Source organism: Stegodyphus dumicola, chromosome 5 (genome assembly GCF_044657685.1).
Source record: "Stegodyphus dumicola isolate Sdum_Otavi_A_Nest chromosome 5, ASM4465768v1".
NCBI classification, from domain to species: Eukaryota; Metazoa; Arthropoda; class Arachnida; order Araneae; family Eresidae; genus Stegodyphus; species Stegodyphus dumicola.
This window is the reverse complement of record NC_140772.1, coordinates 151,692,519-151,706,264: the sequence shown is the minus strand read 5'-3', so window position 1 is coordinate 151,706,264 and position 13,746 is coordinate 151,692,519. Positions and strand designations below refer to the sequence as shown.

The 13,746-nt window shown below is 29.2% G+C and overlaps 1 protein-coding gene across 5 annotated transcripts in view; it reads right to left on the bottom strand.

Moving 5' to 3' along the window:
• The window catches only part of LOC118200204 (uncharacterized), a 196,060-nt gene that overhangs the window by 69,349 nt on the left and 112,965 nt on the right, over positions 1–13,746 (bottom strand). For 4 of the 5 annotated variants that reach the window (XM_085817224.1, XM_085817221.1, XM_085817220.1 and 1 more), the window contains 4 exons: positions 12,153–12,428; positions 5,508–5,783; positions 1,400–1,684; positions 1,020–1,286 (listed from right to left, as the gene is read on the bottom strand). In XM_085817224.1, the coding sequence (XP_085673350.1) occupies positions 1,020–1,286; positions 1,400–1,684; positions 5,508–5,783; positions 12,153–12,428 (1,104 nt within the window). The remainder of the gene's footprint in view (positions 1–1,019; positions 1,287–1,399; positions 1,685–5,507; positions 5,784–12,152; positions 12,429–13,746) is intronic. The other variant, XM_085817223.1, reaches the window with a different exon arrangement.

Here is a 13,746-nt window from a genome sequence, read left to right as displayed (position 1 = left end):
ACTTTGTGTACAATGTTTGCTACACCTTTGTACAATATCGTGCTACTACTTGCATTTTAGGAGCAGACTGATTGAATAAAGGTAATTAGATTTGTTTTCTGAATATTCTATTAAATACATATATAAATCAGATTGATTGTTCATGTAATTTTATTTATATGCAAATACAGATAATTTTCAGCAATAATGTAAAATTGAATCTGTTTTTAACAATATTAAAATATGAAGAGAAATATAAGAAAATACTTTACTTTAAACATCTGCAAGACATGTAAAAAATAATTTTTAATATTATCAAAATATAAAATACATAATATAAAATGCTGATGGAGGGAAAAAAACTCTCTCTCAGTTTATGTTGATGGCAATATTTATAACAAAGCCCTCATTACAATCTTGGTTATGAAGTGAGAAACAATTTAGTACGAGTAGATTAGAATTTAAGCACTATTGTCTGCCTTTCAGATTTTCAAAGTTATAATTCTCCTTAATTAATAATCAAGTTAGATCAAAGTGCGATTTCAGATAACAGACTCAATAAGACTTCTGAGATAACAGTTTGACATTCCCCTTATTTGCTAAACTTGAATAACCTTCATTTTTCAAGGGCATTTCTTATATTTTTTCACTTAAATACAATAAAAAAATTTCGCTTCAAGTTTTAAATAATTCATGAACATTCAATAGCATCTTTTATTTTATTAGTAAAAGATGAATAAGCAATCATACACATTTATAACAGCCTGAAACTTTGAAAATGATTGATCTAAAAAGTATACTTGCATTAGCATCATCTTATTGCATAAAACATTTGTAAGAAAAATATTTATCAGTGCTTATATGTAAGAGAGTGGATTAAAGCAGAAACCTTTCTGTCCTGATTTCACATTCCTGATTATAACAAATTTACATTGCAAATATCAAAAATAAAAGAATCTAAGTACATAAATGTTCATAATCTACTATATAGAATGCAAAATTCAATAAATTATTACAAGACATTAAGAGAATATACTTACTTCTTCTTTCTGAGCTAACACTTTTGAATACTTTTCTTCCAAATCTAAAATCTTTTCATTAAGTTCTTTATAAACTTTTGAAGTATCTTGCATTTTTGATTCTATGAATGATTTATTAGTTTCCAATTCATGTGTTAACTGTTCGATTTGCTTTTTTTGATCAGAAATCTGAGATGTCAGATTAGTAATAATTGCACCCTTTTGTTTTAATTCTTCCCTTCTTTGCAGATTATCTTCTTCTAACTTGCTTATTTCCTTTTTAAAGAACTAAGGTAAGAGTAGGCAAAAATAAAAATAAATAAATAAAATACATGAGAATTTTCATAACTAAAGTTGTTTATTTACTATATTACTTTTTATACAATATATTTTGCTATTACCTGTTTACTCTCCTCAAGCTGTCTTTCTTGCTCAGACTTGAAATCATTAATAAAAGTCTCTTTACTCTGTAGAAGAGCAACGTTATTTTCGTTCTGTTCTTTCAGTTTCACTAACTGGGCAGCTGAAACCTCCATCATTCTGCTAAGTTCATCAAATTGACTATCTTTTTCTTTCACTATGTTTCTTAAAGCAGTAATTTCATTTCGTTGTTTACTCAACTCTTTCTCTTTCTTCTCTAAGAGTTCAGCATTTTTAGCTAATTCGTTTTGAACATTCTTTAAGATCTATTGAAATATATATGAAAACATATCAATAAAGTCTTTAATTTTAAAAATTCAAATAGTAATGCATATGTATCATAACTTAAAACATACCTTTTACTTTTATATTGTTTGCACCTTATTAATAGCAAAACACACATGCATTTGAAATGAAGAAGTCACAAGCATTTCAATTTTCGGAGGCACAAATAGAAAAGTTTTACACCTTATTTTTAATAGCAAAACACACATGCATTTGAAATGAAGAAGTCACACGAATTTCAATTTTCAGAGGCACAAATAAAAAAGTTATTGTGAAGGTTATGAATATTTTATAAAATTTTACTTCTAAGTTGGAGAGGAACTCATTGTTTTCTATCAAAAACAAATTCTCTTAACTTTTGTTAAAAAAAATTATATTATGAATGCAACAACATTCAGTACACATTACAATACCTAATTTTTTATATTATTAACATGACAAAAACTTGTTTATAATTTGGTTACATAATAGTCAGGAAAAAAAAAAATGTTAACAGTACCATAATTAAATGCTAACAGCTCAATAATTTTACAAATCCAGCAAGATTATGGATTATTCAAAAAATAAAATATAGCATTAAAAAACTTTTGTTATTATTAAGCATACAAAATATAGTGATACGAGTTAAGGTATTTTACTCCTAGTTTTATCAGAGAAATTTGTAGTTGTAAGATTGCACAAGCAAATAAAAAATACACAATCTCCCTTCAGAGCATTTCCCATTGTCAATCTTGTTGTGTTCAAACATTATTATTAAGTTATTGTATATTGTATATAATAAAATTTATATCATCTAGAAATTATGCAATCTATATATGAATGTAATTAACACATACATTGACGAGCTAAAACATTATAACCATCCTCACATTTTTCAATGAAATGAAGGGCCCACGATTAAGTGAGAATGGTATTTAACTGCTGCTGGAAAAGTAATCATTCTTGCACTTACTTTTGCGAGTGATGGGAAAGGGTGCTGATCTAAGTGAATTTGATAGAGGGCCGATTGTAATGGCCCAAAGATTTGAAATGAGTACCTCTGAAACTGCACGACTGGTAGGTTGTTCTCGATCTGCCATTGTTAGAATTTATGTAAAGTGGATAAATGACAGTGAAAAACAACAGTAGATGGACAAGGTGCTGGATGTCCATGCATCATCAAAGAAAAAGGATGTCTGAGAATGTTTCGCTGGTACAATTGTTTCGCTGACAGCCCAATACAATACAGATCCAAGTGCAAATGTTTTGGAACACACAGTTCAGTGGATAATGTTGGATATGGGACTGTGCAGCAGACGTCCCGCTTGTGTGCCTCTGTTGACCAAGTGCCTACGGGCCCACCAGTGGCCAAGCGGTAAAGTCGCTGAACACTAGTAGTTTGGTCCGAGGTTCAAATCCCACGAACAGGCTGGCTGCATGGGTGTTTTCGTGGTTTTCCCCATGTGAAATGTGTATATGAGCCAGTTTCCCTTAGAAAGTCCTCCACGAAGGCATCCATTCCCTTAGGCAGATAGCACTTGGGGCTTTGTCATTATCACATACAAACAACTATGCCTATGGTAGGCCCGGGAACATCAAGATTGAACCATGGATTACTGAGAGATAGTTGGATGAAACACAATTTCTCAATCATCAATCACATTGATGGTTGTGTCAAAGTACACCATCTTCCAGAAGAACATTTGCTCCCCCCTGTATAGCAGGTCATACACAGGCTGCTGATGGCCATATTATGCTTTGGGGGTCACTCCCATGGGTAGCTCTGAAACCCTTTGTTATGGAAGAACAGATAATGAAAGCTGTGGACTATCTGAACATAACTGCAGATCAGTTGCACCCTTACTTGGTGTCTGTTTCGCCAACTGGAAACTGAATCTTTTCAGCATGGCAATGCCCCATGTCAGAAGGCTTGAATTGTGTCAGAGTGGTTTGAGGAGCATAAGAATGAATTCCAATTAATGTTCTGATCTCAACTTTGTGTGACAACTACATTGATACATTTAATACAACCTGTCCCCAGTCATCTACCAAGAACTTGTAGCTCAACATCAAGGTGACTTGCAGTTGTTTTGCAAGTCAAAGATAGTGCAACACATTATCGAGTAGGTGGTCATAATGTTTTGCCTCTTCAGTGTGTGTGTGTGTAATTATATGAGTATATTTACACACACATTGTCCACAAAAGCACTTGTGAGGTACCATTGGCCATAGACACATACTTCCATTTACAAAAATGTTTTACAAGATAAAAAGATTCATGCTCTGGCATTTTTAAATTTAAAGGAATCAATTTTGTAAAAATTAAGAATTCTAAATTTTTTACAAGTTCTTCTGGTTCCTATATTTATTTATATATGGAAAAAATTTGTACTCCTTATGAAAAATAAAATACACAATGTTTGACTTCTGTACAATAAAATTTAACCAAGATATTTGATACAGAAACTGGGAATCATATTCAGAGGCCATACACAAATTAAAGAACAAAATGTTTGCATCTGTATATAACTAAAAATAAAAACCACTTAGAAAAAGGTTTTTGATATTAAGAGATTAAATGATGAGCATTTCTATGCAGATTATTGTGAAAAATAATGATCAATATTTTTTTTCTTTTCCCCAAAAGGGGCAATATTTATGAAATGATCAATAATATGAAAATGATAAAATTCCTTTTCATAGAGTTTTATTAAAATTGTATTCTAGAAAACAAAGACAGGCTTCAGTACCATTGCATTAATAATGAAAAATATTTGTACTTTACTGTATTTTTTACAATTAATTACCACATTAAGATTTGAAAGCAGTAAGACTTAATGAAAATAATGTAATTTTAGCAGACCTTAAGATTTTGCACCCCTTCCTGTTTGCCAAGAATGGAAATCATTTCATTCTAAAATTCTGTAACATCAATTTGGTGCCTGCCTGATGCTTCATCAAAGGACACGTCTTCCCTTGCTCTCCCTACCTATGCTACTAAATTGTAAACTTCAAGTTGAATTTCAGACTTTAAAACTTAAAAATTACTTGTGAAAATTCTTTCTATATGCAAAATGTAACAAAATTTTAAACAAAGAGGCTAGTAAATCACAAAAGAATATCATCTAATGGGGGGTGGTATTTAAGGAAGAAAAAAAAAAATCAACCTTGAATTTTCATAATTTATTATTAATTGGCCCTTTAATGCAAATTTAAAATGATGTCAAATATTGGAAGTTTTGAAATTAAATATCTCGATCAATTTTGCTGCATGGGAGTCAAAACTTTTGTGTTTTATTTTTTATAATGAGTATGGAATTTTCCTGAATATAGGGACTGAAGGAACCCGTAAAAAGTTAGATTGCATATTTTATACAAAATTAATTTTTAAAAGTTAAAAAATATGAAAACATATCATTGCATCATTTAAAACATTTCTGTAACTGGAAGTTTGGCTACAAAAAATAAAGACTGGGCAAGGACCCTTACATATGTGTGCATGTGTGTGTATATATATAATTACAAAATCAAAGCACAAACATGCATAGCACTTTCGTGCACACACACACACACACACACACACATATATATATATATCAAATCAATAGTCAAATAATATATTATTGAGGAAAGTGTAATAGTTTGCTTAAACACAAAAATTTATACTTTTACTGAAACCAAAAACAAAGATCACTTCTTTTTAATTCAATTCCAACCGATTAATTTTTTTATTGAAACTGTGACAGCTAAAACTATGCATTAAAAATACACTGAATAAATTAAATGCATACACAAAAGTACATTACAAGGAAACATTTTCTATACCTCTTCCTTCTTTTCCAACTCAGTCTGAAATTTTGCAGAAGTTGCTAAAAGTTCTTCCTGATGCAAAACTAATACTTCTTCTTTAGATTTTAAAGTGCTACTCATTTCTTCTTTCAACTTTTTCAACTGCTTAGATAGTTCAGTTATATCACATTCTCTCTCTTCTAACTTACTTTTCAGAGAACAGAAAGCTACTTCTTTTTCTTTTAGAATATATTGTTTTTCAGTGATGATGGCAGACATATTTTCTTTTTCTTGCTGAGCTTTAGTCAGTTCCTGTTAAATGTAGATTAAATTTTTAACTTAAATTTACACATAGAATTTATACAAGTAAAATTTTTCTCTTAATGATTTTTTTTTAAATCTCTCTCTCTCTCTCTCACACACACACATATATATATATAAGGTTGTTGCTGGCCACTGTGCCACTCCCCTAGACACCAAGTTTTTGAATGTGACATACAGGAATGCCAGTTACTCCAGAGAAAAATCCATTTATGGCACACCTGCTTCCTTTTCTTGAGGAAGCAGGCAATTTAATCCAGGGTTCTCGGACTTAAACTGTATATGGGCCCAATGCTGAAACAGCTGATGAGTGAGTATTTTTTTAAAACAAAATGAAAATTTTTTATTAGCAAAATAAAAACTAAAAATATTTCACTTACAAAATTTTATCAGAGCATACATACAATTGATAATATTGGAAAGAAAAAATTGTTTTCTATCTGAAATCTAAAGTTTAGTGCTTGCAAGACAATTTTGTCACTTTGTAATTCAAATATACTGACAACTAGACATTAAATTTTCAAACTAACATTTATTTAAAAACATTTTTTTTTTTTTTTTTTTTTTTTTTTTTTACATTAGACTAACTAATGATGGCATTACAAGTCTGACAATCTTGGATAGAATTACTAGAAATTATCTTCATCAAAGATTGTAGATGCTTATTGGTCAACTGTGCTAGTGGGTTCTTTTCTTATTAAATTTTCAACTAAAATATGTTTACATATAAATGTATTCACAAACAAAATGACTCTTAAGTGCAAAAATTCATAGCTGAGCTTTTTTTTTTTGACAAGTACGAACAAAAATTAATAAAATACGTATTTTCAAACATTTGAATAAGATTTATATTACACTGTAAATTAATTAGCTCCATTTAGAGATTTTCCCCTGCGTTATTTATGTACTTTTTAAATGGTAATGAAAATAATGTAAACTCAGACTTCAAATAACTAAAATCTTGAAAGTTTTGCAACACCGTATTTCTAGACAAATATACAACTGGAATGTATTTGCAGGCTGCCAGTTTGAGACTGTTTTAATTAATATTTTCCAAGCCTAGATATTTTTTTTTATTATTTTGATTTATTTATTTTCATTTGGTGGTTCTGAGGTCAGATATTTAGATCATCCTGGATATTGGACATCCAAATTTCAGATTTAGTACTGAATATATATATATATAATTACAAAACAATTTTTTGAAAAAAAATTTAATCATGTCTAGTATTTTTATGCTCCAGAAAAATTATCATTAAAGACATAAAATAAGAAATTTAGGACTAATTTTTCAGAAAAACCAAAAAATTGAAATTCATAATAAGAAATTTCAAATAATCTTATAAATGCAACAAAGAATTTAAAAAAAAATTAAAACCAAAACTTTTCAAACAAGCAAAACCCCATTTAAAAAAAAATTAAAGAAAAATGAACAAAAACAGAAGAGGAATTCAATTAACTTCAGCAGTACTTCGTAAGGGGGGGAGGGAGGAACATTGAAATCTCTCTTCTACAAAAATCCTTGTTTTTCTGTACCCAAAATTAGCCAATGAACCACTTCAATGTATTTTAATTATAATAGTTCACCCAAAATTCTGGCCCTTCCCCAAAGCAAGGAAAAAACAAAGTAAATTCTAATTAGAATAACTTTAAATAACGAGAATTCTATTTCATTAAAAGAAATGAAAATGAAAGGCAAAAAAAAACAAAATACTTCAGTGAAAAATTTAAATCCAAATGTTTACCTTTAAACAGATAATCTAAAGACTAAAATGTGAGTGAAATTAAAAAACATAGTTGAAATAAACCTAATTAAAACACACAAGAAGTAATTAAGCACTTTCATTAGACACCAATCTAAATTATGAGATGTGTAACAGTAGGGACGTACAGGTTTGCCATTTTGGTTTCATTGGCGAAAGTATAAAAAACCTTGGTGAGAAAGTAATCACTCAAAAGGCTAAAATATAGTACGAAAGATGTAATTTTGAAACCCAAAGAAAAACTTTTAAATATTTCAATGACAATTTATATTTATTTCAGGCAAAGAAAAATATTGCATATTAAATGAATGAAATTTAAGTAAATTCAGACTCTTTTAAAACAAAAATGGGAATACAAAATTATTTAGTGAAAAATTAAAATTAAATTTTAAAATCAATTAATCCTTAAAATATAGACTCAATAAGTTGCCCAAAAAGTGATCAAAATGTTTTTAATAATTGGTTTTGTAGATATGAGTAAAAAAAAATCTATAAGGTTGAATTTTAGTTTTTTAATTTTGCAATTTAAAATTACGTAAAAAGGTCGAAAAATGAAGTAATGGAATTATGTTAGAAAAGTCTTCTCGTCATGGGCTTATCATGACAACTTTGAATATATGTAAGGCCATGCTTAGTAACAGAATAGTAATTAAAAAAATATCCTATATACCCTTTAAAACATCCTTCATTATCCTTCTCTTTTTGAGCTTTCAGATAAAAAATTCATTCTTTTAAAAGTACATTAATCCAGATTTCTTTAATATACTATTAATGAATTTTAAAGGAATTTCATTATCTTTTAAAATTTTGGTAAGAATTAGAACTTCTTCTTTTTGTGTTTCTATTTTAGTGTAAACTTTTTTAATTCTACTAATTTGGTTAAAAATAGTATTTGCAATAACTTTTTTAGATATGTTAGAATTCCAATTTATAAGTTTATTAGTAGAAAAATTAAAATCTTTTATGAAAAAGTTTCATTTCCGTTAGTTTATGAATAAATATTTAGATAAAGATATATTATTTCTTGTTTGGTTTTTATTTGAGTTTTAGACTATTTGGGTAGATGTTGCTGTTTTCAATGAGATTAAAATTGTTCAAAGTAATAATATCATCAATATATCTATAAGTGTGTTCAAATTTACTGAAATCATGGTTAGAAAGGCTCTTAAGGAATTTAAATTCCTTAGAAAATAGAAATGGGTTAAAAATATGAGTGGAATATAGCTTCCCATTACAATTCTTTGTGTTTGCAAGTAAAGAAATTCTGAATGTTTAATATAGTTAAACATTCAGAATAGCGAAAAATATAGAAATTCTTTCCACTTTTTGTAAATTCAGAATATTCAGTATTTCCGGAAAAAATTCTGCCATTTAAAAAAAAAACCTTTTGTAGATTTCTTGGAGTGGCAGGGCTGTGTAGAGGTTTTCAAAGTCATAGCGGTTAATATTGTAAATTTTAAGATTTTAAATTTCTTCAATGATTTTAGAGTTGACATAAATAATCCAGCAGAAGCTTTTGTCTTCTTTAACTTGTTCAAAAACTACTTTACAAATAGATTTAAGTTGATTGGTAAAAACATTATCAAAATTCTTCTTGAAGTTTCTGGTACTATTGGCTATAAATCTAAATTTTACAGGATTTTTATGAAGCTTTGGCAAGGCATAGAAGACCGGCAAATCTGTTATTTGTAATGAAGAGAGATATTCTCCTTGTTTTCGTGAAAGGCAGAAATTTTGTTAATAACAGTTCTTTCTTTATTTTTGCAGATACTCTAGGTAGAAGAATTTTTTAGTTCATTTTCAATTATATCATTGTAGAATTTTTTCCACAAAATACTGAAATTATTGTTTGCTTTATAAATTTTTGCTATCGTAAACTGCTTTTTTAATTGTGAAAATTTCAGAAGAAAATTTTTCCAGTTTTTAATTCCTTTAAATCCTTGAATTTTTCTCAATTTTCTTTTTGCTTTGAGTAATAATCTCATTCTTCCATTCTTTAAATAGATGTGAAGGTAAATGAAATTGAGAACTAATTTTCAAGATGAAATTATCAATATTTGTAGAAATATTTTCTATGCAATTTCTATGCAATTTATTAATGAATTTAATAGGTCTAAATTTCGTTCCTTTTTTCATAAGCAGTCTAATTTATTAATTATGAATTTCAGATTCTGGTCTTTGTGAAAAATTAGTTCTAAATTTCTTACTTTTTATATATATATATAAATTAATAAAAATCAAAACATGAAGTCAGAAAGTTATGCAAGATTAACATACACTCACGTAGAAAATTATTTTCACATCTAAGAAATAATGGATTTTGTATGAAATGTTTCCCTATTCCACCTTGGTTTGTTGATAATCTCAATTATAGGCGATCATTAAAATCTAAGCCCATTCTGACTTTTTTTAGATTCCCTCCTCAACAAACTTTTCATGTTTCTTTGCATATTTCACAAAAAAAAAAAAAAAAAAAAAAAGAAAGAAAGAAAGAAAGGAAAAAAGAAAGAAAAGTGTTCGCTCCTAGCTCTTCACTTGCATATTTGAGTTATTTTACTTTACATTTTTAAGAACATTATGTTGATTGAAAAGGAAATCTCAATTTTAAACATTATCTTGTGGTTAAGAATAAATCAAATCACTTAATGGCATCCCTCCCAAGAAGTACAAATTTATGAATTTGTGTGGAATGATACACATAAATAACACAATAAAAAAATTAGGAGCACTGCATGTGACGTAAAACTAGAACAAGACATTAAAAATGGTAATAATATATTATAAGCAGAATTCAGAAAAAATTAAGGCTTATGAAGCGAATATGGGACATGACCTCCTCTGACTTATGTGCACATATCACAACCTGTTTTCATGTTGGCAATGTTGTTATCCACAGTTTGGGGAATTAAATTCCACTGCTCCATCAATTCAATCTTAAGGGCATTTGCATGTCTAAGAGAAGTTTGCTCCCTTTTTCCACGGTAGTCCTGTAAGTCCTCTATCAGGTTAAGATAAGAAGATTTTGTTGGCCAAAGTAATCGCTCGATGTCTTCCCTTTCAAAGAATTCATCAATGAAGTTTGCTTTATAGATGAACATTAAATCAGTTATTTTGATTTTGTAAGTCAGATCCATATGCACTCCTGAAAGTCTTAAGGTTCTAAGACATTCTGATATCCATGGCCAGTCACAGATCCACAGTTAAAAATATGTAGGGACATATATTCCCTTGATCATTGTTCCTCCCTATACCATCACACCTGCATTACATCATGTCCCATAATGTTAGCAGGAAGATTTTGCATTCCTATCTGCCTCCAGATGTTAACATGTTTTAATCATCACAATCAGATATTAAACTAAACCTTGACTCATCAATAAAGAGAACACGAGACCATTGGTGTTCACCTCATTTCTGTTGTTCTTTGTACCAATTAAAGAGATCCCTCTTTTGAACACAGTTAAACACATATCCTTCGCTTTTTGGAATAAAGACCTTTTTCATTAAGATTTCTGTACAGAGTTTGCTGGGATACAACAGTTCCAGTGGCGTCTAAGTTCTGAACTTAACTGCCAAGCAGTTGACTACTACATACATTTATGACAGGCAGATACTGCCAGATATTGGTCTTGAGAAGTAGCTGTTATTCGTTCATGACCTTGCCCAGATCTCCTTACAACAATTCCAAAAAAAGACTCTGAAATTGTTTCCATAGCATATAGACTACCTTTCTTAAAATATTCCCACATCTCACTGCTTTCATGATTGTCTGCCCTGCTTCTAAATGACTGATAATTTGTCTTCCAAATGATACTTCAGGGGCATAACAAACTATTTTGAGTCCCACTCAGATATTCCTTTTGTGCAAAGCATTTGAGCATTTGCATATCAAAAACAATTTTGCCACTTTTGATTGGATAATGCTAATTAGGCCTGTCTTTTACATATTCCCAGCAAAAATGAATTACATCGATTGGATATTTTCATGGAATATCAATATTTTTGTGTATGAGTGTTTATATGATACTCAGAAGAAGGTTTCAATCAAAATAACTGATTTCAGTATTATGTAGGAAGAATAGTAAAATTGATTAAAAATATTTCAATGGATTAAAAAAAGAAAAAGGATTGTGGCAAAAACATACCATTTCTAAATGTAGCAATGTAGAATAAAATCTTCTAGCATAAATTTGATAAAATTTATATTTAATAATTACTTCTTATATGCCATAAGATAATACAGAAAATATAGGCTCATATTTTAACTATTTGCTGTGTTATGTTAATAAGCACACTAAGTCTTACAATACTTTTTGTTTTAATCGATTTGCAGTTTTTATTCCCTTTTCCTTTTTTAAACAGCTTAGACAAGAATGCAGCCTATTAAATATGACTCCCCATTCAATACCATTCTGTATCATTAACATAGCAATGCCTAGCAAGTACTAGAAGAAAAATTTCAGCTCTAAATCCGTGACAGGGATTACAGTGTAATTAACTAAAAGTAAGAGATAATACATATAATTGTTACAGTTGGAGTAAGCATCAGAAGTGGTAGCCATTTACATTAAACTTATAATATTTAGATGATGGTTACCTTATCTAAATCATTTTTTAAACTGATACTCTCTTCTTTAATTTTTGTCAATTCATTCTGAAGTGACATAACATGTTCACTGCTATCTTTATTTAGCATGTCAATTTTCTGTTCAGCCAGATCTAACTTGGATTTCATTTGTAAATTTTCATCATCCTTTTGCTTCAAATTTTCTTGAAGAGATTGTGCTGCTGCTTCTTTTTCTGATAATTTCTTTTTGATAGATTCTACTAAATTATTTAGAGTATCAATCTGTTTCATCAAATCAGAAATTCTCTGAAACAAAATAAACAGAAAATGTTAGACATACGAAGTTTCAAATGGCATATAAATTAAAGTAAAACACTACCGCAAAAGATGTTCAGTAAGTTCTTTATCCTGTTTCTTAGATGTTACTGAGAGTGATAAATGAAATTCATTTCCTCCCTTCTTTAACAAAGAAGCTGTAATCTGAAGACTACAACAGTTTTTTAAATCTAGTTCATGAAATCAACTATGTCTGTTATAGTTACTGATTTCTGATGAGTATTTTAGTCTACTTGAAATCTGACTACAACTTTGTCAAAAGCGGATAAAATTTAGCTAATTAGGAATAGCTATGCCTTTAAATGTTAATCCAAACATTTTTCTTCAGTCTTCATTTTTTTTTAATGTCATCTAAAGTTAGAAAAATGGATAAGAAATAACTACAATGAAGTTCTTTAAAACTTAACCCTTTTCAACGCAGTGCGTTCGGTGTGAACGCACCAAAAATATTCCCTCTTTAGACACTGAAAATAATCAATAAATATCATGAAAACTAGACTAATGGTTACTTTTAATCTTTTTTATGAATAATAGATGGCAGCACCACACAAGCAAATCATTAACGTTGAGATATATTCTGTTTTTAAAGACACTGAATTTTTAAAGAAATGTTTCAGATTTTTGTTAAATATAAAGAATATCAATGAAAAAAAATCTTTATATAATTTTGTTGTTCATATGCTAATCTGACTATACTGTATTACTTTTAATTTTTACCTTTGAAATATTGCGTATAGTGAAGCCTTCAGTGTAGTGTAGCGCCTGTCACGTGGAAGTGAGTCACAGAATCTGGTCTTGTGCTTCAAACACCGTGGGTGGGGGTTAAAGTGCAGATTTATTTATATTTGTTTTTATTCGTTTCTGTTTTTGGTATTTTTCAACGAGAGCAGACCCTTTTTTTTTCTCTTCCTTTAATCATGCATAGTTTGCTTTTGATTTCTGTAGATTTTTATTTGTATATATATTTAATAATTATTTTTTTCTAGTCAATAATTAATTGTAAATATTATAGTACTTTAATTATTTTTCTTATAAATTTTAAAATTGTGTAAATGGCTCGAAGAGGCCTCAGCTTTACCAAAGCAATCAGAGTTTCCTTTTTTTTATTCCGTTTTTTTTTGGGGGGGGTGTAGAGTAGCATGCCTCCCCGTGGTGCACCCTGGGTTATGCTAAATCTGCTACAGAGATCAGATTCTACTGTTTTTAAATCATAGACAAAGTATTTTACTGTAATACGTGCTTCACAGCAATGCTCACCTATCGCAGCTCATGCGGCTCAGTGTATTCG